We start from the raw sequence: 21,334 nt of genomic DNA on the forward strand, positions 1-21,334 counted from the left end.
AGGTTCGAAGAATTGAGATATCTGGAAGACAGATAACTCTTCATACTGAAGGAATGATGGATGCGGGGGCTGTGGCCATAGAAGACCAACCGCGTTCTCACGGAGATCACACATCATCAGAAGTCGTCTTACCACGTTTTCTAGCAGGTTACTATTTCTGTGGAGCAGCTCTACACTCCTAAGTTCCTCATCGTGTGGTTAGCAAGCAATATCCTTGAAGAGGGGGCGGCCCAAGAAGGAAGAGGAACCTTGCCCGAGGGCGACAATAGTCCGAAGCTCAAAATCGATCTCGGGCTCGTGTACCCCCGAGGTCAACACTGCTTCAAGAAGCTACTTCCACTCGCCCTGGAGCGAGGAAATCGTTATTTCAGAACCCAGACTCACATCAAAGGTATCAAAATCCGCAAATAATTACCAGTATAGAGCGCCTCGTAGGTATCGCATGACATCTTCCACGCCGGTGGGTCATTTAGCTATTTGAACGCCATGCCTAGAACCAGAAGCAAACAGGCAGAAGTGGAAAAGCTGGTTGATCAGATTACAACGAGGCAGGGAAAGTTGGAGGGCATACCCATCTCTTTTGGTGGCGAGGCGATCAAGGTTCTTCACGTTGCCCAACTTGGCAAGCAGCAGGTAAGTGAAGGCTCTGGACCCGCCAAGCTTCCAAGGATACGAGATGTCTGCTTTCAGGATCCACTCGGTCGGTCATGATGATGCAGGGGACATTGAGCTGCGACTTTGCGGGTGTCGTCCCCTGGTTCTCAACCTGACCCTTATCCGGCCGTTAATTGAAGAACTCTACATTGGGCTCTGCTTCAAATACATGCATGGCTGCAGGAGTTAATCCTGTGTCAGTGTCTTTGCCAGGTAAGCGGGTGGGAGCCAGGAGTGTGGCCACACCCCAACTCTGCAGCAGCAGCATCTTAACCGATAAAAGGAACTTACTCTGATAGGTTTTCCAGAACCCTTCAAGGGAACTGTTCTCATCCTTCACCCATGCTATGTCATGTAGTTGCAAGGCTCCGACCTCCTAGTCCGATCACGACCGAGAGGTGTTGTCCTGTTTGCGCGATATGATAGGTACCCCACCTATCGTTTGTTCGATACATTCCCATTTGCCTTCCCCATTTGTCGAAAACACGGGATAATCCTTCTTGATTCTCTCCATACGGTGCGTACCTTTAATTGATGTCACTAGACTGTCTAGAGCAGTCAAATATTTTCTTCAGTGCTAGTGTCGCCTTGCTATGTTCGCGCTTTGCCAGTTTGGATACGCCCCGATCGTTTGCGAACTCTCCCCTGGCTGACGGCGAGCCGGCCGAGAGATCTCGGGTTCAAGGGCCCCTCGTGCGAACTTTGGGTGGCAGCTCTGTATAGTCATAGTCGAGATCCATATTAGCGCACCCACCGCGTACTTCGCTCTTCTTACGGTTCTTGCCACACGCAAGATAGTTGAGGCACGGAAATGATTCTTTCGGGCCTCGGGCGGCCTTGGCCAAGCCATTATCTAAATGCACCAGGGAGTTAACGTTGGAGTCGAAACAGTAGCCCCAGGCTCTGTCTTCGCCCATGGAAGGCTGGTCACCGTCTCAAGAACTGTCACCTCCATTTCTTTGTTGAATGCCAGTGTGTTCTATGCAGATGGGAAGAAGGCGTGGTAATTCACCATAAGGCTACAATACTTATGTTGTCACTGACAGCATATAGGACGAACACTCTTTTCCCCTGATGAGATGGTTTGGCCGTTGGACAGAGGTTAGGTTGTGAGTAGCCATCTCTACCTGCGAGTCAGGGCCCGAGAGACTTGCTCGTCCTCCACTCTGTGGTCATAGAAGCCCAAGCTGAGAATGGTGTTGTAAGGCTCAACGCCAACGCACCAGAGCTGCAACGAGCTCGTGTCTCAGCCAAAGGTGTTCGATAGATGTTGAGTGTTCCAATGGCACTTGCTAAGTTTAAGGCGTAGTCGATTTCGGTCAGGTTGGTATGCGGTAATTCCTTACGATAGAGGTGCCGCTATCCAAGAACGCCGTGCAAGTCCTACGATATGAGCTTAATCTAATTGATATGAGCCTCGATGCCCTTGAGATCGAAATAGCGAAAGTGTTAGCCTGAAGAGGGCGCTACCAAGGTGATAATGTAGTCGCGACTGCTCGCGTTAATAGTCACCAGTGAGACTTTATAGATAGTTCTTGCTATCCCCGTCTGAGCCGTCGCGGTCGTCAACGCTGAGGCATCCCCAGTTTGTGAAAATGTCAGTGATCTTTCTGCACCAAGGACTCATAGCATTTGCGAGATCTCCAGAGGCGCTAGTCTTCTCGCAAACGACTAGAGCGGCAAGAGCTGAGGCAAGACTGCCAGAGCAGGATGTAAGCAGCCCCCAAATGCAGGCCTCGCCAAAGTCTGTGAAGGGTGATCGATTGGCTATTAGCGCTAAGTCCGAATCTACTGTGGCATGATAACGTATGATACTTACCGATATCGCCAAATTCGTATTGGGGAAAAACTCCTAAAGGTTGCTGATCAAGGTGGCCATGTTCTCCTTCTTCAAAGCGGGCGGCGGGGAGGTATCTTACCACGAGCCGGGTTCGCTAAAGGCCCACCCATCAAGGGCAATGACAATCTTGAGGTCAGGGTTCCTGGTCTCGGCTTTCGATGGTCATGTAAACCTTAGATTCGATGGCTGATGATGGTCAGGGATTGGAATTTGACGCAAAGCCCAGGGGAACAAACTGTTCTCACTTGTCCATACCTTCTTTTACCCGATGACCTTCGCATCCCACTCAAACAAGTAGAGACTTGCCCGAGAGCGCGTAGCCTATCCTCGCTGTCCCATTGCTACGCCCACCAACAGTTGCTTGACAAGCCCTTGATTAACGCCTTACTCTCGCTCTCGAAAAACGTGCCGCTGGATTTGGAGGTAGCTTGCGTCTCTGGCGAGGTCGCCAGGCGGCTTTGGTTGACTATCCGAGCCCGAGGTGAGGTGTTGTTCAGTAAACACTGAATCCACCATGTTGAAGGAGATTGTTCCCAAATGATCCTTCGTTGTTCCGCCGAGGGGATATGCTCGCACAAATGTAAGTCTGCCGGCTTCTCAAAGCTCAGCCGTACTTGCTTACCGTCAAACATTTCAGATGCGAACACAAATATCCAGCGGGTACTCAACCTGGTTCGCACGAGAACTTCAGGACTCAGATAGCCCTTTGCCGACAATCAGATATGCATCCCGTCTCAACTCGTCGAAAGTTTGTTCTGTAGCTTTTGTCAGCCAAGGAATGTGGGCTCTCTGAACGACGATCTAGGTGATTGCTGGTAATAGCCCTATAGTCATCTGCGGGTAGTGAGTCACCAGCATGCAGAAATATCGAACTGACTATGATTCCATAGTGGGCAAGTCCAAAAACCAAGTCCCGGACGGTATGCCTCGTAAGCTGCTGGAAATTATTAGATTCGTGATTTCCCGTCGACCAACCATCGCGTGATCGAGGGAGGCTCTCTTTGTCGCTACGTAAACAAATCAGTGTTTTGGTAGCTGATGCAGAAGATGAATACCATCATTACCGGGTCGGAGGTTCTCGCTGCCTTTCTAGACGAGAAGAGCAGTTCAGGTTTTCAACCCAGCGTTACTACCTAGCCCTTCGCCTTTCCGGAATGATTCAGTCGGTTACAAATTTTGTCCTACAAGCATGCCGATTAGCCATCTTTCGTTTCCGCCTTTAAATAGATTACAAGTGGCGGGCCTCCTCGGAGAGCCCGCGGCTTGTCAGTCAGGGTTAAGACGAACTCTCCCTCGAGCTTTGCGACAAGGAATTGCTCGAGAAGTATGGCCTATCATCTGGGAGCCTAGATCAGCGTTGCCACCAAGTCAACTTGAGTTAAGTAAGCCGAGTTGGCCCCCAACTTGACTTGCTTGACTCCTCGCCAGCCCAAACTTACTTGAACTTGACTTACTCAGTTCAACTTGGCAAACTGACCTAGTATGACAGTGAGAGTCGTTTTCTGTCCTGATTGGCTCTATTCGGTTATCATCCAAGCTCACCGCTGTCCCCGCGGCATTCTTTCCCGATGGGATCCACGAGGAGATTGCCAAACCGTATGCCGCGAGTCCGGCCCCAATTCTTAAGCACTGTAAGAACTCGAGGGCCTACGGATGCATTGTCTGACATTGTGACGTCATCGCAAGCTTCGACAAACCTAAGACCCTCTCACAGTCAGCAGCCATCGCTGGTATAGCCAAGATATCGAGGGCAATCTGTGACAGCGCCTGGTATTCGCTCTTCGCCATACACCGCCGCCCAAGGAGTCATCCGTGGCCTCAGGCTCTACCTCATAGGTATTTTTTTTTTGGAAGCTCTTCTAGTAAGGAAGCTGGCTGCTAATATTGCTGTAGCATCCGGCGCCTCTGAGCACCTAGCCAACCCTGTCATGTCAACAACTCATCTCGTGCTTAACGCCTCGCGATGCAGAGTGGTTCGGCTGCTTTCTACGGTCGGTGTTATGGGAGACAGTGGTATAACAACGCTCGAAGTGGTCCTTGCAGTCCCTCTTAGCATCGCGGGTCCGTTCGTGTTGAACCTCTGCATTCTACATACCTTCCAGATACGTCATCAAGTACTCGCGATGTAGGATGATGAAGGCTACAAACAAGGGCGAGTCCACAAGCTTAGTGTAGTAGATATTGAGCTCAGACCAGGTGCATTGGATGGAAGCAGAGATATAGCGGCCTTGGCGGCAGCGATGCCCTCTCTTTTACTTACATCACGGGCGAAAGGGCAGGAATATTCATCTGGTATAGAGGTAAGTAGGTTTCGTAGGGTATCTTCACTTAATTGTGACTGTTGGTACTGTTGAAGGCGGTGGATAGGACGAGTGATGTTAACGTCGTGACCCTCGAGTTAGGCGGGTAAGTTGCTAGATCGGACTGGGCGCCCTCCGTGCCTGTTGACGGGCGACGATGGGCTCTGAATAGTATCATCGCCAGTATCCTGTCTGCATGGTCTGATGCTTACAAATTGACCACGGTTTCGGCCGACCTTGGGTCATAATTCCACTTTCAGACTTCGAGGTGCTCGGGAAGCTAGGTATTCTATCCCTGTCAGAACCTTTCAAAGTTTTCTGAGTTTACTGCGCTTACCTTGCCTTGTGCCTACATCGTCAGTTTGTATGGGAGCCCAAAGATATGCCTGGTATCATTCAGAAGCTTTCAATAGTCAGGTTTAAGGTGATATTTCGTGAGTGGGGTAGCTACCTTATTGTGCGTCTCGAGCGAGGAAGCCGACGACGCCACGCCGCCTCCGCATAACTCACTCAATCATCAGATAGGTTGAATCCAACTTAGTCTCGCTGTTGGTGACTTCAAGCTAAATAGCAGTCTTAGGGTTGATTTCGGCTTCAAGCTGCGTTGCAACATCTACCAATGCCTTCGACCGCTGCGGCGGTGCTCGATGTACCTGACGATGTTATAGCTCTTTATGATAGGGCTATTATTGCGCTGTTACTGGAGGCCAGCTTTAGCATCACAGATCCGGCTACTGACCTGCATTCGAGGTCTCTGCCGAGGTGATTGAACGGAGACGGTCTGGTGATGAGTTTTGCCACCTGGTAGTGTTGGAAGACATGCAGGAAGACGGACAAGCCTTTAACAGCATCTCTGATACTTACTGGGACTTTTATTAACGAAGATACTCCCACAACAATAAATTTGAACCTTCCTTATTTGGGGTTGTTTTGGGGGGTGGGGGGATCTGGTGTTTCTACTTACTTTCTTGGTTCTACATTTTAATTGTCGGACTGGTAAGGTCACAAGAAGGTAATGAGCAAGTCAGCCGTCGCGTCGTTAGGGATACTAGGTCTTTGTAAGATACCATACAGATTTCTTGTCTTCTTTACGTGCGTGGAGAGATCATGGACCCTGAGTTGCCTTCCAACTCGTCTATTTCTTCCGAATTATGGCACTGGACCATGTAGGGAGAGACAGTAGTGTCCTCTTGGTAAAATTACCCCCTTTTGCTTTCGCAAACGGTGGTAATGAAAGCTATGACCCCGTAGAAGTGGACTGAGAGGATAGTTTCCTTTCCAACAAGGAGAGGGGAGAAGTAAGGTGAAATAAAAAAAAATAAAAATAAAAATAAAAAAAAAGGACTTCAAGGGGCGTCTAGTAAGTCAAAAGACCAATCGAATTAGGTCCCTCCCAAATTGAAGGAAAGATTTTCCAAACTCGTATCGCTTGATCCGATGCCTTGGCTTATGAAAGCGAAAGAATGCAATAGACATGCTTCTTGAAGGTAAAGCAAATCATTCTCCCAGTCTCCTCCCCAGCCGCTCCAAGAGGTAAGAACAAAAACCTATCCGTCTCTTCAACGAGCGAGTTGGGCTCGTTGTCTAGACTTGGTGATCAGGATGAACTGAGTAAGAAATGTGTAGTCCTGAGGAGCCAAAGGCTTCTGTCACCCCTAGCCTTGACTACAAGGGAATCAAGGTAAGACTTCGCTTGTTGTTCATCATCATGCTTCCTCAATCAGCTGGTCGAACTTGTGAGACGTCATTTGACAAGCCTTCAATTCGAAATCAGGATGAAGTCACATTGATCCTCGGATACACTCTGAGGAAAGGAAGCGAGTGTTGGGAACAAGTCCGACGAGGTATATATATAGTGAAATAGGCAGTCATTTTAGGACACTTCACGATGAGGCGAAACTGACTGTGTACCTTCTTGTGGGACGGTGCAAATGGGACTTCAACAGCCGGTGTATACTCTTTTCAGACGACGGACTGAAAAGGCCCTGACTACATGTTCAAAGCGTAGTTCTCGGCTGCTGTGCTTGGATTGAGATTTGTGACCACCCAATCCGTTCGCCCCAATAAACGAGTGTCCCTCCTTCCTTTGAGTTCCTATCATCATCTCCTTCCTGCTGCTGCCACTGCCCTTATTATCATCTACCTTGATCTTTCAATCAGTTTTACGCCCAGTTTTTTTTTTACCTTGCAGTTAATAAACACCATCCTCGTGAAACTGGTAACTCACACAATTATGACAGCCGCCAGTGTCATGGGCCATGCCCGGCACTCATTGGAAGGTTACTGGGAGTTGCTGACGTCTGACAAGACGTACCATACCCGGCTTATGAAAGCAGCCTGCCAGTCTACCATGTCAAATTTACGCCAACCAAAGTCTACCATGTCAAATTTCGCCAACAAAGCTCTTCATCACTGGCACTCGACACATCCTGGCCGGTTCGTTTGAGCTTGCACGATATTACACCCGAGCTGTTGACGGGGATGTGGTCCCAGAAGTCATCGACACGGTCGCATGCTTCGCCCAGGCATTCACAACTCTACGCCTTTCAAAGACCTTGTTGCGGGGCGACGTAACGACACGACCGTCTTACCAAGCTCCCGCACTGATGCGACCCTTTATCGGATGCTTAGCTGCGCTTGTTTATCAAAGCCCCTGCGCTATACATAGGGCATCGGTGAAGCTTCTCCACGCGTTCCTCTACACTCGAATGATCATATTCTTGGCCAAGAGGTTCGGCGTGGGCAAGATTCACTCGAACGCAACGATCTACGCGCATGCTGTTTTCCTGGGTGCTATTATTGCCATCCATGATTCTGGCCTGCACGCTGGTGTTCCTGTCTATATCAGCATGGTGGGGGCTGTTATGGTCCTCAACCGATACGTTGCAGATCGCCTAACCAGGTGTGTAACACTTAATGACCCTCTACCAATGCAAAAACCTAACGCCGTCGATAGCTCATGGACCTCCAAAGTCTCCATGCCGATATGGGAAAGAAATCTGATGCGCGTGCTGCTATGGCTAGGACTAGCTAACCTAGAAGCGATCAAAGAGCATGATCGCTCATCAAAGCTATCCTGTCCTGTGAACGACGAGTACGTTCAGGAAGGATTGTGAAGAAGGGAGGCGCCAGCGTCGGGAGGCGTCGAACGAATTTTTCCGTCCGGTGCCGTGTCGGGCAGGGATGCTGAGTGTACTTGACATAGGGTAGTTCTTGTAGTAATTATAATTATTCTTGGTTAAGTTGTTTTTGCCGCAATGAGAGGGCCTTTGGGGCTAAAATGTTTGACTTGTCCCATCTAGGACTTCAAACTTAATATCGACCCTGGAGTTAAGGGTGAACTCTCAGTGCTTCCAACACCTGATATATGTGAGCCAAAGTATCAGCATACTACAATGCTTATGAACAGTATACATAGGGGGGAGCCACCGAGATTTACTGAAATATATCTCGAATTATTCTCCGCCTCCATTAACGGTCTTCGGGCTCAGTTTAGGGTCGGGCTTCAACTCTAACAAAGAACACATTGTCTCCATTAACCGTCTACTATCATCCATCAGGTTTACCTTTGACACTATCTGTAACGGTGCACCTTAGCCGACACGTCACGGGGCAAAAGATTGGGCTATAATCGCCGTTGTAGAAAGTACAGTAGGTGCTTCAGCTACTTATGAAGCCTATCGCTTACAGAGGGACCAAGCCCATAACACAAGTGAGTCGGTCAGTAGGTGTTATCGCAGGTACTGATGGGCCATGAGGATCAGATGAGCACTTAATCTTTTATCTAAAGAAGTGACAAGAGTTGGTCTCTTATACCTGTGTTCAGTCTGCCGATATCATAGGAACCAGACTGTTGCCTACCGCGAATGACAGTGTAGCATCGATGCCGATTGTGAAGCTATCCACGATGGTTATGATCCTTGCGCTTGACAATATAGAACCGAGGTTTATAGAAGCTAGTACTTCTACTTGAGCATTACAAGTAGAGTTATGAGTGGTGTCTGGACTATGAACGGATGGCCAAGCGCTGTATGACTTCAATAGGATCAAGGGGATGGGCAAAAAATCAAAAACAAAAGATGATGGAGTAAGGTGTGGGATGAACGCGTTGAAGCCCGAGTCGTACAAGAGATGAGGAACAACGCACTGGGAAGCAAGAGAAGAGGCATGAAAGATATCTGGAAGAGCGTTGAAAGAGACAGCAAGGAGCAGCAAGCCTTGCATTCGGCTGCTAGTTCGGCAGAATGGTATATTATCATCAAACGGCGGATAACTTAAACTTTTCGACGTTCGGATGAGGACATTGTCACGTAGCAATGTCGTACTTTGCTTGTTACATTTGTTGAACACGTATTGCATGGACCTATGGGCGCAGGGGCTAGTTGGGGGATGGCGCGCTCGGGCGCCCATTTGTTGGCCGCCGGGTACTCCGTGGTAACACTTGGATAGATTAAGTTCAGCTGCAATAGCCTTTTAGAAGCGGAAGCCGTCCGGACAAGATTGCACCAAAATCTCGATACTTCTCTACTGCGTAAGCCATTCTTTTGTCCCTCCCTTTCAGAAGGCTGAGCCTACCGTGGCTGTCCAAATTGCGAAGCCTGTTCGCCTGATACTCAGCGGTGGCCGAGAAATCGCCTACCGCAATAGTGCGAAGAGAACGTATACCTTGAGAACCGAAAGCCCATTCAGCGAGATCGCAAATCTCATCTTGAAGCCGGAAAGTTGACGAAAGTCCACAGCCCTCATAGAATGCTCTCTCTTTGCGCAGTTTAATTAGAGCTCCAATCTGCGAACCAAGGAGCACAGGTGCTTGATCGTTACCCAGCCAGATCCACACACCCGGCGGGGTTCGAGGGTCTGGGATGGCATTACTGCTGTTTACGAGGCTGCTTGTTTCAACTTGAAGAAGCCGTTAAATCGTGCGCTTCGAAAGAGCTGTGTTCATGCTTCATAGACATTGAATGAATTCGACGAGTCATTCATAGATTATGCCCGTGCGTTGATCCTGCATCACTGCAGGTACGCTATACGAATGTCCTACTATATCACCATTGAAGGGGTGTAGGACACTCTGTAGGTGCAGAAGAAGATAGGGCGATTGAAACCACTCCTACCCCGCGCCCCGGTATGGCTTTCTTTCGCGGTTCTAAGCGTATGTTTGAGAGCATAGTATCCTTTCGTATTAATACCGGCAAAGCGAGCATAGTCAAGCATTTGCTGAGAGCTGTATCTTGACATCGTCATTTTACCCTTCATTCCAGAGAATACGGATGGCAGGAAACGTATCCTCGTGCCATTTCTCAGGCCAACATTCTTCCATAAAAGTCTTGTCCTTTAGAAGGATCGAGAAGGAGGGCGGCGGCATAGACGGGGACATCCTCGGTCATAGTATAAAGCTTGTCGAGTATAAGCCAGCACATACCGATAGAGTGAATTATACGATCGTCCTGATTGACTGGCTGCGAGTAGTAAACCTGATTGGCTGATTGGCATGGCGCGTAACGGTATAATCTATAGAGAAGGCAGGAAGATGTAAAGCTTAGCCATATACCTTCTACTTTTCGCGCTGCCCTGGGAGAAGATCCAGCAGCTTAAGTGGCCATGAGATTAATGTCACAGCGCCTACCCTGCCATCCAGCCGGATCTAATGATCAAAGCAACTTCAATACCTGCACTTGACGCCGCTGAAATTCAAGTCGTGGCTTGGCACAACGTGATGGATCGGGCAAGCCATCAGGATTATGGGGAGTTGACGACATCGGGAAGTCTCATCGACACTATCTGAGGCTCTCATACATCACCGCCTGGCAGAAACTCAATAAGTACTACACCAAGCGGGGTAGATGAGCTCGAGTGGGAGATTGGAAATAGCGGTAGGGAGAGTGCAGATGCTGAGATTTGAAATATTTGAGATATTTGATGAAATGTTTCAAATTATAAATCCAGTGTCAAGGGTTACCAAATATCCCTATATATGACCCCGAATTTGATTTGTTTGATTTGAGAACAGTACTCTACATACCCCTGATTGTATTGCTTCGTGGCGTTTTGATTTGTATGTGATTCAACGACCCTGTCCCCAGAGTCGTAGTTGACTTGTTGATAAGGTGCCTGCACGTAGCAGTTGCCCTCCTAGGCAGCTTCTCCATGCTGGCAGCCAAAAGCTGCCTTCAACGAACGGCGCTTAGCCCATTGCGTCCTCCGCCAGAGCGCCTCCAAAGCGCGACCGTATCCGGACGTATCCGGGCGTATCACCTAACGGGACTTGAGCTGTTTCTTGGATCCATTAACAAACGGATAATTAAGCAGTTTTTTTTTTTTTTTTTTTTTCAATATGGGACAGCAGTTATGTGCAACTACCGGCGACGTCTGTAATCAGACATGTTACCAATCGAGGGCTTGTTACATTAGGGAAAATTGCTCCTAGTCTGTCAGAGAGATCCCTGTTTCTCTATAATAGAACCGACTTATAAATAAGCTGCCCTTTCACAACTCTACTGAGAGAGTCATCTATTAAATCAAGATCAATAACCATGAATAGCCCCACCCCCGTCAGCCCTTCTATATCCCACGAACGCCGGGCGACTCCGTTGATTTCAAGGTCCATACATCAAAGCTATTTGTTAGAGGAAATAACAACACCTAACTGCAATGGTAACTTGGACGATCTTAAAGATTTAACAGCTGACATCGTGAGCGTTCGATGCTTGTTCAGCAACACCCGGCGGGACAAAGAGAAGTTAGCCAAAAGCCTTCGGTCTACCGTGAAGAAATGGTATAGACAAACAGACCATGGTTCCTCCTCTATCGATTCCCATTGGTTTTCAACACTTCTGCGTAGGAAGCCAGCATTCAAGTTCTCTACAACAATCAATGATGACGAAGATGGTTGTGAAGCAATTAGTTTTGTCTTCGAGTTTCACGTACGAGTCGGCATACACGGCTTCTACGAACACTTCCAAAAGTGGATTGAGGCGGAGCGCCAGGCTAGAAATGGCATAAATTTCCAGTTCCCAAAAGGGGGGATCCGTCTGGGTTTTGGGCACTTAGGGCATGGGGGTAAAGCACGTTGGGTGTGTTTTGTAGAACGGTAGCCTCGCTCGAGCAGGGGTAGTTCTCGTCGAAAAGGAGAGAATGCCATTGAAGGTTTTAGAAACAGGAGTAAAAAAAAACAATGTACATGACGTCTTAAAGTGAGAATCAAGTTAGTACTTGGAGTAAGCATAGAGTATAAAGTAGGAGGCCTTGTAGTCACTTCGACACTTAGATTGGCGATAGTTGACTAAGGCCTACCGATGATTAAGGCTATCTACTCAGCATACCCCATTTCCGACCCAAAAAGACTTTTCTCAAGCACTAATCCGAGACATTTTGAGGCTAGAGGTGTAAGTATTGGGTCAGTCTCAAGTCTTTCACAGAGAGTGATGAGATCCTCTAAAGAACAGTTGTGGCGGACGAGACGTTCGGCACAACCCCCGGGCTGCCACATCCTTCGAGTTGGGGTAAGAATGAAGCTTTCAGGCTCCTTAATGTTTTTCAAGCGGGCTATCCTATACTGAACTGTAGTGCTTCGGCAGTTGAAAGTTTCGTAACGACTCGATAGTTCCTCTGATACTTAAAGAGAAGAACGGCTGAGGTGGTCGTGGCGAGTGCAAAGAGCATGCTTTCATGTTTTGAATCAATGTCCCGGGTAACATGGATCTACATCCAAAGCTACCGGTACAGCCCAGCTCCTGGCTAAGTAATCGTTGTTCTAGATGATACAGATCATCAATCAACTTGCTCAGAACAATCTGCCTCCTCTTCTCAATCTGTTCTAGTTTAGTTAGTACTTGTTTTGCTTAACTAGCGAGTCAAGATGTTGGTGACCTACTAAGGGTCTTCGGACGTAGGTATCGGAAGATCAAACGTTGGTACGACGCCCAAATTGCTTGTTATGGCTGTCTTGGTAAGGGTTTCGAATAGGATGGGGTCGTTGAAAAACAAACGAAATGAGAATAAACTGAGCGATCTCTTTGCGTATTATTGGCGGAGCAATATATTTTAGATCGGTAGGCTATCATTTGGCAAAGAACCAAACGTTATCGTGGCATTCCTAGTCGTCGACAACGGCAGCCATCTCAGCCAGAAGCTCCGAATTCACTGTTCGAGGAATGTCGCGGTTCTTTCCGTGAATGATCTTTATCACAGTATCAAAAGCTACTGGCTTAAATATTGCTTCGAATTTCCAGTGGTGAAGGCCATTGGTCTCTTCGGGTATGGCCTCCTTGAAACCATTTGCATAGATCCGTGTGCGTCGGCTTGGCCCCCTTTTTTTCCAGGGAAGCAACCGTTTTCCTCCAGTTGGTGCTTGGCGTAGTTAAAGCATAAGCAAAGACAGTATGGCTACCATTTTCCAGGTAGGTATCAATATCTGGCCGGGTCAGAAAAAGCTCAACCAATTCTATCGAACCAACGGATGCTGCTAGATGAAGGGGGCTTTCACTAGGACGTGAGGCGGCTAAAGCACCTTGATAGTCTCAACCTGATGGACGAGGATGGCCGATTCCAAGGGGGCCCTTTGTGCGCTATAGTCCACCAGAACGCCCTGCTTAAGAAGGAACTCGACAAATTTACTCCTTCCCGATGAAGCAGCTAAATGAATGGGCGAAATCCTGATAACGGCGAAGCCACTATATGGCCGCCATGAGAGCGGAAGATGTGTGTAATTGAATTCTTCGGTGGCTGAGTATCTGCTTCCGAGAATCTCAATGAGCTCCAATAGAGAGAAGTTTGGACCTTCGACGTTATGCCCACCACGTAGCCGCAATCGCATGACCCAATTGCCTTGGTACCTGCTGTAGGGTACTTTACCCTTTTGCCGCTGGCACAGTGGGTTATTTTGTACGGCGGCTCGACCGACGGAGCAAAAGCGGACAGACGTACACCGGTATTGATCCCCGTCTGTTCAGCTTCTTGCCGCCCATCGCGCAATTTGCCCCATTTTACATCTCAGTGCTGCTGGAAATTACATCAACAGCACACTTCGCGATATGGATGACGGTACTGTACAAGCCAACGGCTCGACTCGCCTGGGCTAGCCCTTCCTTGATCAGCTTCATCAAATTCAGCCCACCAAGCAGAGGCGTTAGAGGATGACACAGAAGACCTATTTCTTTGCCGTTACTTTTCAGACGATGGCCTTCCTATGTGCTGGTGTCAGCCGATACTGCTTGCTCTTCGTGCATGTCAAGGCAGAACAGCCTGAAGTACTTGATACCGGAAAAGAGATTTCGTACCCAGCAAACCCAACCACTGCGGTTGTCTCATTCGGCTCCTCACCAAGACGGATTAATATCGCGGTTAGATCGTCGCAGCTGCATCCCGTTTACGAACATCAGGTTCAACATAGAGTGCCTTGGGACAAATGCCTTGCCGGATAGCATTCATCAGTCAGCCCGAGCAAGGTCAAAACCTAGGATCTTCTGGCTGATTCACTGCCTCACAGTTTTGCAATAAGCCAATCGTAAAAACCTTAGAACTCGGAAGGCGCGTTATCCATACATTATATTGCACCTTCGTCATCTAATTCCCTCAATGGCTCGATAACATCTGCCCAACACCACCGCCGCTTATCTACTTGCTCAAGGCATTTCCCGTATTCCATTGGCTACATTTGGCCATGCTCATGATCGATAGCAAACTATGTCTTGGTCATCGTCGTCGTCTTGGCTGGATCTAGGTGAAAATTGTAGATATAGTCCTCGGTCTCCCTTTGTGGATGAATCGGGCCGGGCCGGTTTGGCATTGACAGAGGCTCGGTAGGATACTCGTAACCGGCTTCTGAGCAGTCGGATGAGTGATCGGAAGAGTCAGGGGTCTACGAACTGCATCAGCAAATCGGTCTCAAGCCGCCCTGCAGGGGGGCTTGACAGGCATAACTTACGTGAAAGTTTGGCTGGTCGTAGGGGCAAGGGGCATTAAAACTCATGGGAGGCGTGTAATGATATGTTGCGGAGATGGCCAGCTCGTCACCAGCTTGGTAGGGCTCGCACTCGATGGCGGCGCTAGCGTGAATGATCGAGGGAAACATCATGGGGACGATAGAAGCGAGGGTGTAGTTGTGATAGGCGTCACCGATGGCCATTGTTGGGTAAGCCTGAGCGGGGTCGTTGGGAGCGAGGAGGATCTTGTCGGAAGCTGAATAAGTCGAGGAAGCGAACTGAGTGGGGCTGTCGGAATGGGCTCGAGGGCTATAGATCCCGGGGAATAGACCGTCAGTCGGCACCATTGGGTAGGTGAACTGGCCTTGAGAGACGACAGGCTTAGCGTCGGTACAAGGTTGTGGCTTCCAGGGTTTGGAGGAGGATCGTTTTGACTTCGTGATCCTATGTGGCTTCTCTTTGGATTCGGAATCACTAGAAAAGCCAGCGCGGCGCTCAAGATCCTCGAGACGCTGCTTGAGCTTCTTCCCTACAGGAGGCCATAGGCGTTAGCTCTTGTTGATAGTCAGACCTGTAGATATGATCGGGAGTCAAGCCGAGTGGAAGTCAGGTCCTTGGGATCGGCAAGCGGGGTAGCATACGGTAGTTGCGCTGAGCAATGCGGTTCTGTATCCGCCGACGCTCGACAAGGTCAGAGATCTTGGTCCAGTCCTCATCGGGCTTGGCAGAAGTGCTAAAAGCACTGCTGGTACGCGAGTGCTGTTTGGGAGAAGGAGGAGCTGCCGTGTAGGCGCAGGCGGTTTGTGTCATCAATATGGACATTGTGAGAGAGGTCGAAGTTGGTTGATAGTGGAAACTGAAGTGGAGAGGCGCTGCGGGATTCGATATCGTCGCTGCTGTCAACGACGAAGCTCTAGACAGCCCAGGCACGACTGATGCGACGAGTTGAGTCTCTGTTTGCCGTCTTCTGCTGGTAAGCTGTATATGGACGTAATTGATAGGCCAGAATTGGGGGGTGTGGTAGAGGGACGAATTGTTCAAGGAGAGGAGGTGGGATCTATAAGAAGCTGAAAGCGTAAAAGCAGGCCGGTGCTATGAAAATCTGAGCTGGTAATGGACTCGGCGGTAGATGGAGTGCGGACGGCAGGTGAGAGGGAAGAGGCTGTAGATTAAATATTCCCAACGCTGGGCACAGGAAAGGCCAGCACGTGAGCGACGAGGAATGAGCCAGGGGACGCGGCAGGATTGAGGGCGTATCCAACACCTGGTGACGGCCTATGGCCCATCTCTCAAGCCATCTTTCCTCCCCATGTGCAGTCTGCGTTGCGCCCCACGCCCGCCTCTGTCCGCATTCTGGTGGAGGTTCCCTCCGCTGCTCCCTTTTACTGGAACCTGGGTGCCTAAAGTTGAACCTCCTAGCCCACTTTACATTTTATGTTCTCCATATGTTCATTTATGTCATGCGGGACCCTTACGCGGAGCAAGGGGATCATAGAGGCGTATTCACGAACACCTCTCGGTGTGCCATTTCCTCCTAAACCTACCCTTTCAATTCAGTCCTGTAACAGCGTGCTCATCTTCGTAACCCATACCAGCATTGTCTCTCCGTGCTTGGCGTATTGATGCCGACAATTTCCCAGGATGCCGCCCTCGTTCTGCAGAGTTGTCGAACACGCCGCCCCTCTGCTCCATGCTACTGGAAAAATGGGTTCGAGCCATAGTAATCGTTGACACGGAAAGAAGACTGCGGTCAGGTGGGCCAAGCATTTGGCCAAAATGTCCCTAGTAACTACTGATTCTTGGTGGAACCTCTACATGACTGTTCAAGTAGGGAGCACGATGAGATGAGATGGAAAGAAGGCCTTGTGAACTCGAGCAACGAGAGCCTGCTAGTGTGACTGACTGAGCAGTGGAAGCCATTCCTACGCACCCTCACAAACCCTGGAACAAGCTCCCCAAGACTTGTGCCATTCATGCGTACTTGCCGTTGTGCCTCCCTGTATCAAGGTGTGAGGTCGCTGTCACAACACGAATAAGTGCTCACATTGGCTTTGAACCTGGCAACAAATTGACTTACAACTACTCACAGCGAAAGCAAAAGTAATATTCAGAGGGACGACAGCTGTATCTAATTTGTCTTGAACTTGATGTCTAACATTGCCGTGAGTGCACGCCATCTGAGTTGCTACGCCATTTATGTCTTATACTGAACGTGCTGTTTCGCCGTGTATTAAGGAGGAGTGGGGTATCCAACATAGTCTCGGGCTTCCACGTGGCCCTCTTAGGGCGGACTATTAAGGTCGCTTGTGTACTTGTTGGTGTGCTCGATATGAGGCATGGTAGGATTCATAGCTCGGCAGGTGATGACAGCTTTCTCAGCCACGAACTTGGCAAGTTTCTGTGACGCGCGGGAAAAGAGGTCAGCCGAGTACTTGAGGACCAGAGTAGGTGAAGGGTTGTGAAGGTGGTCCGACAGCTTTAGATAATCGGGTTGATCCCGTTCTCCGTCATTAAATTCGTCCCTGTCAAGGATAGTCCGCGCAAGGGCGAGGGAGGTCCGGGCCATGATGGAGGGCTTTGTTGAAACGAAATCTCGGTGATAGAGGGCGATCTCCCGCAAGTAGGCGGCCATGTGCGCAACCTCCCGGTCCTCTCCCTCTTCCTCCACTAGTTGTTGCGAGAAAGAGTCCGAAGTGGGGTGCCCAATGACCCAATCAAGCGTATTGAGCACATGTTTCTCCATGAGGATAAACATGTTGATGCTGTGCATGTTGCAACACATGGCTTTGAGTTGGTGGATTTTGGGGATGCGACGCTTCTCATCGTTGTACTTGGCAGAAATGAGGAGTGCGGTGCATCCAACCAGCGGGTAATGCATCATAGTCACGTGCCGTTTCGAGCAGTACCGGTCGAGGAGATTGACTGCGAGAAAGAGCGTCTCGGGGAGGAGCTCGAAGATGGCATGAACCTTAACGAGGAAGTCCATGAGGCCGGACCGCATAGACCATTCAATCTGGGGCTGCTTATCAATGAGAGTGGCATCGGGAAGAGTTTGGTGCTAGTCTTGATTAGTGAAAGTCACGGCTGAGATACGCTTGATGCGCTAACATGCCTCCATATACTCTCTGTGCTGCATGATGTCCACCAGATACTCGTCGCATATGAGACAAGAAAGCCCCCTGGCAATGATTTCTTGCTGCTGGTTTCCATGCAAGCTGGAGGCTACTTTGGAAGTAAGACTTTGGTGGCTGGCCATATCCAATCCGATCAAGATAGTGATAGCGTAGTAGCCCGATATCTCGGGTAGAAAGCAGCGGTGAAAAGGCGGTATGGTATGGACCTGGTCAAGCCTAGAGAAGATGAAGAATGTCCTTGGCCTCAGGTGATTAAATAGACGATTGAGGTCGCCTGTTATGTCTCTGGCCGCCGAAGCAGGATATTCCAATCCTGGTAGCTGCCTGAACTTGGGCTCCACACTCTCAGCGGTAGACATTGTCTCTCCCCACTGTGCCTTGTCCCCGGACATCTTGATCCAAATGAGGCAGAGCGGACAAATTGTGTTGTGTGTGTTAGGGGTGGAATCCGGATGGATAAGTCAGATACACCACTTGATAGTACCAACGGGATGTGCCTAGCCGAGGGAGGCGGGCGGTGGAGTCCTCCCGATGCCCTATTTCATTTTCAATGTCCGGGCGTTCGTGGCACGGAAGGTTCTTTTGTGCCTTGATCAAATCCTTGGAGGCGCTTAGTTGAAGGAGGGCAAAAGTTGGGCTAGACCTTGTTCCCATGATAGTTGCCAGGCGTTCTAGTGACTCGTAATCACACGTAAAACTTTCGTCTATAGTATACATGCCTCTTTGGTGGCCAAGACACTCTCCTCATCGAGGGCCAACCTTATCGTTTTGTAGGATGCATTCCCTAGCAGGACGGTAGGAGATGCCCAGGAGAGAGGAGGTGGTTGCCCTAGACCGCGTTCGACATTGGAATCAGATCCACCTAAGGTAAAGCTTCAAGCGGGTACTCCCTTTTGGTGAAAAACGAGAGAGGCAGTGTATCGTACAAGAAGGAGAGTAGAGAAGTGATTGTGAGGTATGATATACGAACAAACTCTCTAATTTCTCGATTACTACGCCCAGAACTCACCAACACTGTGAGTATGAGCTCATTCCAGTAGCGGCTCGCATTGCGCTACCGGGTTCGTCTAGGAACGGTCGGGTCTTGTGGCCGTATCTCGGAGACCACATCCTCCCGTGAGCCTTCAGGAACGTGTACGCCTCGCGCTTGGCTTTGATACGTTTTGCATCATTCTGGAGCAGGCCTCGGGACGGTGTGGCACTCGGTATTATGCCTCGTCTTGGTGTCATCCTGTCTCATCCGAGGGCTTAAGTGGTATAAGGGCAATGGCATAAATAGCGCCTCTTGATGCAGTCTCTGCAACCCCAAGTCTTTCCTCACACATCACTCTACTACCACTTTTTTGTTCTTCAAGCAAGGGGAATTGAGTAGTCGACACTTTTTCCGGCTTACAACCCCATTGGGTATGGGTATCAGACGGAAACACGAGGGCCAGCACATGCATAACTCGACAAGAGTTGAGCAAAAGTTTATGTGAGCATCTTGGATTTACGAAGAAACCTTCTCAGAAAGCCCTGAGCTTCTGTTCTCGCAGCCACGGGCGGTGAGGTATACTGCCGCGAACACCAGCAGGAGAACTGAACCCTGCCTAATCGATACAGAGATCAACCACGCCATCAGGAGAAAGATGCACGCTACGATTCAAGCTCTTAGAGAGGAACGAAGGGAGAGGCTGCGGAGTAGAATTGCTAGCCTGGTAACTGAGGGGTCTAAACAGTGCATCAGTCCCGGTCCCCAGAGTGACGAAAACTCGGCCGAGTGTGAGTGCTGCTTGGGAGCTTTCCTCGGTCTGGCATGACACGCTGTAATACCCAGCAAACCCACGTAAGTAATATTTAGTGACATTCTTGATTCTATTTGGCGTGCTGGCTGACCATATCAAGTGGTTTTGCGTGCAGTGTGCTTGTCGCAATGCCGAAGCTGTCGTCGGGGGAGCGCAGCATGAGATTCGTTGCATGTCCACGGAACCCTGTGGTGCTGGATTCTCACAACAGGAGCGGAAGAAATTCATTGACGCTACTATTCAGAAGGCACTGGACCGAATTGAGGCGAAAGAAGCCCAGGACCTCCTTGCCAGGGATGGCGTTGAGCCTCTAAGTCAGTGTCCATTTTGCGGCTTCATGGCCATCTACCCCCTATCGAGTCGAGTGTGAACTTCTATTGCCAGGATCCTACGTGCGAAATTATCAGCTGCCGTATATGCCACAACAAAAGCCATCAACCATGGGGTTGTGCTGGTGTTGTCCGAGGCCAGAAAAGCGCAACCGATGCGCAGAGGGTGGAGGAGGCCAAGTCAATGGTACTGATCCGGAAATGCAACAAATGTATGAACCATCTCTCCTTCTGAGATATGCATAGCTAACGAATGATGGACACAGGCCAAACCCTCTTTGTCAAGTCGGACGGGTGCAACAGGATGAAATGCCCGGTCAAAATCTGCGGCAACATGCAATGCTATGTAAGTTTCACAACCTGCGATTACAACCACTTCGGTATCACTGGAAACTGCCCTCTATTCGACAACACCGAGGAACGCCACCAGATGGAAGTTGAGTCGGCAGGAAAAAACATGAAGAGGAAGATAATGGGGGAGGACCAGAACAGAACTCGTGACTACCCGCGTGCTATGGTACGGTCGTATATCTGGACCTAGGGCACAAGAAAAAGCCTCACTCATGCTGAGTTGGGGGAAAAGCGTGCTAAGACAATTTCGCGGCTCTTTCCTCCAGACGATTTTCATGGCTATTAATCGATATTTTGCCTTTATTGTTTCTATTATTTTGTGATTAGCAGAGAATGCTTGAGATCTACTCTGTGAAACTTGCGCAAGAGCAAGAAAACCGTGTCCCATTCGGCTGTGTTCTTATCCTCTAAGAAACTGTTTTTGGCTTATTCTCTTGAATTCCTAAGAAATATGCCGAGAAGGCAAACTGTTTTGCGTGAGTATTCTTCGCGATGTAGGACTGAGCTACCAACTCATTTCGCACTCAACACACACACTCGACATGCTTTCTTCCCAAACGATCCACTCTAACTAACTAAACTATTGGTGGTGGCTCAACCAATGATGCATTGATGTTTGCGGTAGTTGAGGCGCCTAAAAACGAGGTAATTGGTGGGTTGCACAGCCGCCGTTTTCGTCTCCGAGCCGAACGAATTGGCTCTTGGACGGCAGGGGGGCTTGTGTATTGCCCATAGCATAAGTGCTGGGGTTATGCTCGTAGAGGACGTTAATGCTTAAAAAATGGAGACGTAAGGTCTCGGAGGATGGAGAGAAGACTCGGAGCGAAGCTCTCCCGCTCAATGCGTCATGCATGCGCCGAAACGGAGAGGACAGCGTCATCCTTGTCACCCCGTTCATTGGCACACCAGTATCCAGCCCCTGCGAGATCTACATAGAGACTTGTCGCACTGAGCGTGCTGAAAGGATCAGGCGTCAGGTAAACGATAATGAGCAGCAGCAGTGTGTTGATTGATTGTTG

At 49.4% G+C, this 21,334-nt stretch overlaps 4 protein-coding genes across 4 annotated transcripts; 1 reads left to right on the top strand and 3 right to left on the bottom strand.

Moving 5' to 3' along the window:
* Positions 1–2,176: 2,176 nt before the first annotated feature.
* MRS44_018533 (uncharacterized protein) lies at positions 2,177–3,010 on the bottom strand (the record flags this gene model as incomplete). Its single annotated transcript, XM_065616011.1, has 3 exons — positions 2,177–2,421; positions 2,474–2,568; positions 2,883–3,010. The coding sequence occupies 3 exons, from the start codon at positions 3,008–3,010 to the stop codon at positions 2,177–2,179; spliced, it is 468 nt and encodes a 155-aa protein (XP_065472083.1).
* A 3,492-nt stretch (positions 3,011–6,502) lies between these two features.
* Positions 6,503–7,910, top strand: MRS44_018534 (uncharacterized protein; the record flags this gene model as incomplete). Its single annotated transcript, XM_065616012.1, has 3 exons — positions 6,503–6,638; positions 7,035–7,092; positions 7,169–7,910. 3 exons carry the CDS (start codon positions 6,503–6,505, stop codon positions 7,908–7,910), a joined length of 936 nt encoding a protein of 311 aa, XP_065472084.1.
* Positions 7,911–14,476: 6,566 nt separating this feature from the next.
* MRS44_018535 (uncharacterized protein) lies at positions 14,477–15,539 on the bottom strand (the record flags this gene model as incomplete). The annotated part of the gene is made up of 3 exons (XM_065616013.1): positions 14,477–14,653; positions 14,720–15,246; positions 15,359–15,539. 3 exons carry the CDS (start codon positions 15,537–15,539, stop codon positions 14,477–14,479), a joined length of 885 nt encoding a protein of 294 aa, XP_065472085.1.
* Positions 15,540–16,998: 1,459 nt separating this feature from the next.
* MRS44_018536 (uncharacterized protein) lies at positions 16,999–19,081 on the bottom strand (the record flags this gene model as incomplete). Its single annotated transcript, XM_065616014.1, has 3 exons — positions 16,999–17,775; positions 18,611–18,680; positions 18,861–19,081. 3 exons carry the CDS (start codon positions 19,079–19,081, stop codon positions 16,999–17,001), a joined length of 1,068 nt encoding a protein of 355 aa, XP_065472086.1.
* Between the last annotated feature and the right edge of the window lie 2,253 nt (positions 19,082–21,334).

The sequence above is a fragment of the Fusarium solani genome, assembly GCF_023522795.1.
Source record: "Fusarium solani strain SB1 chromosome Unknown bctg00000016, whole genome shotgun sequence".
In the NCBI taxonomy this organism is placed as follows: domain Eukaryota; kingdom Fungi; phylum Ascomycota; class Sordariomycetes; order Hypocreales; family Nectriaceae; genus Fusarium; species Fusarium solani.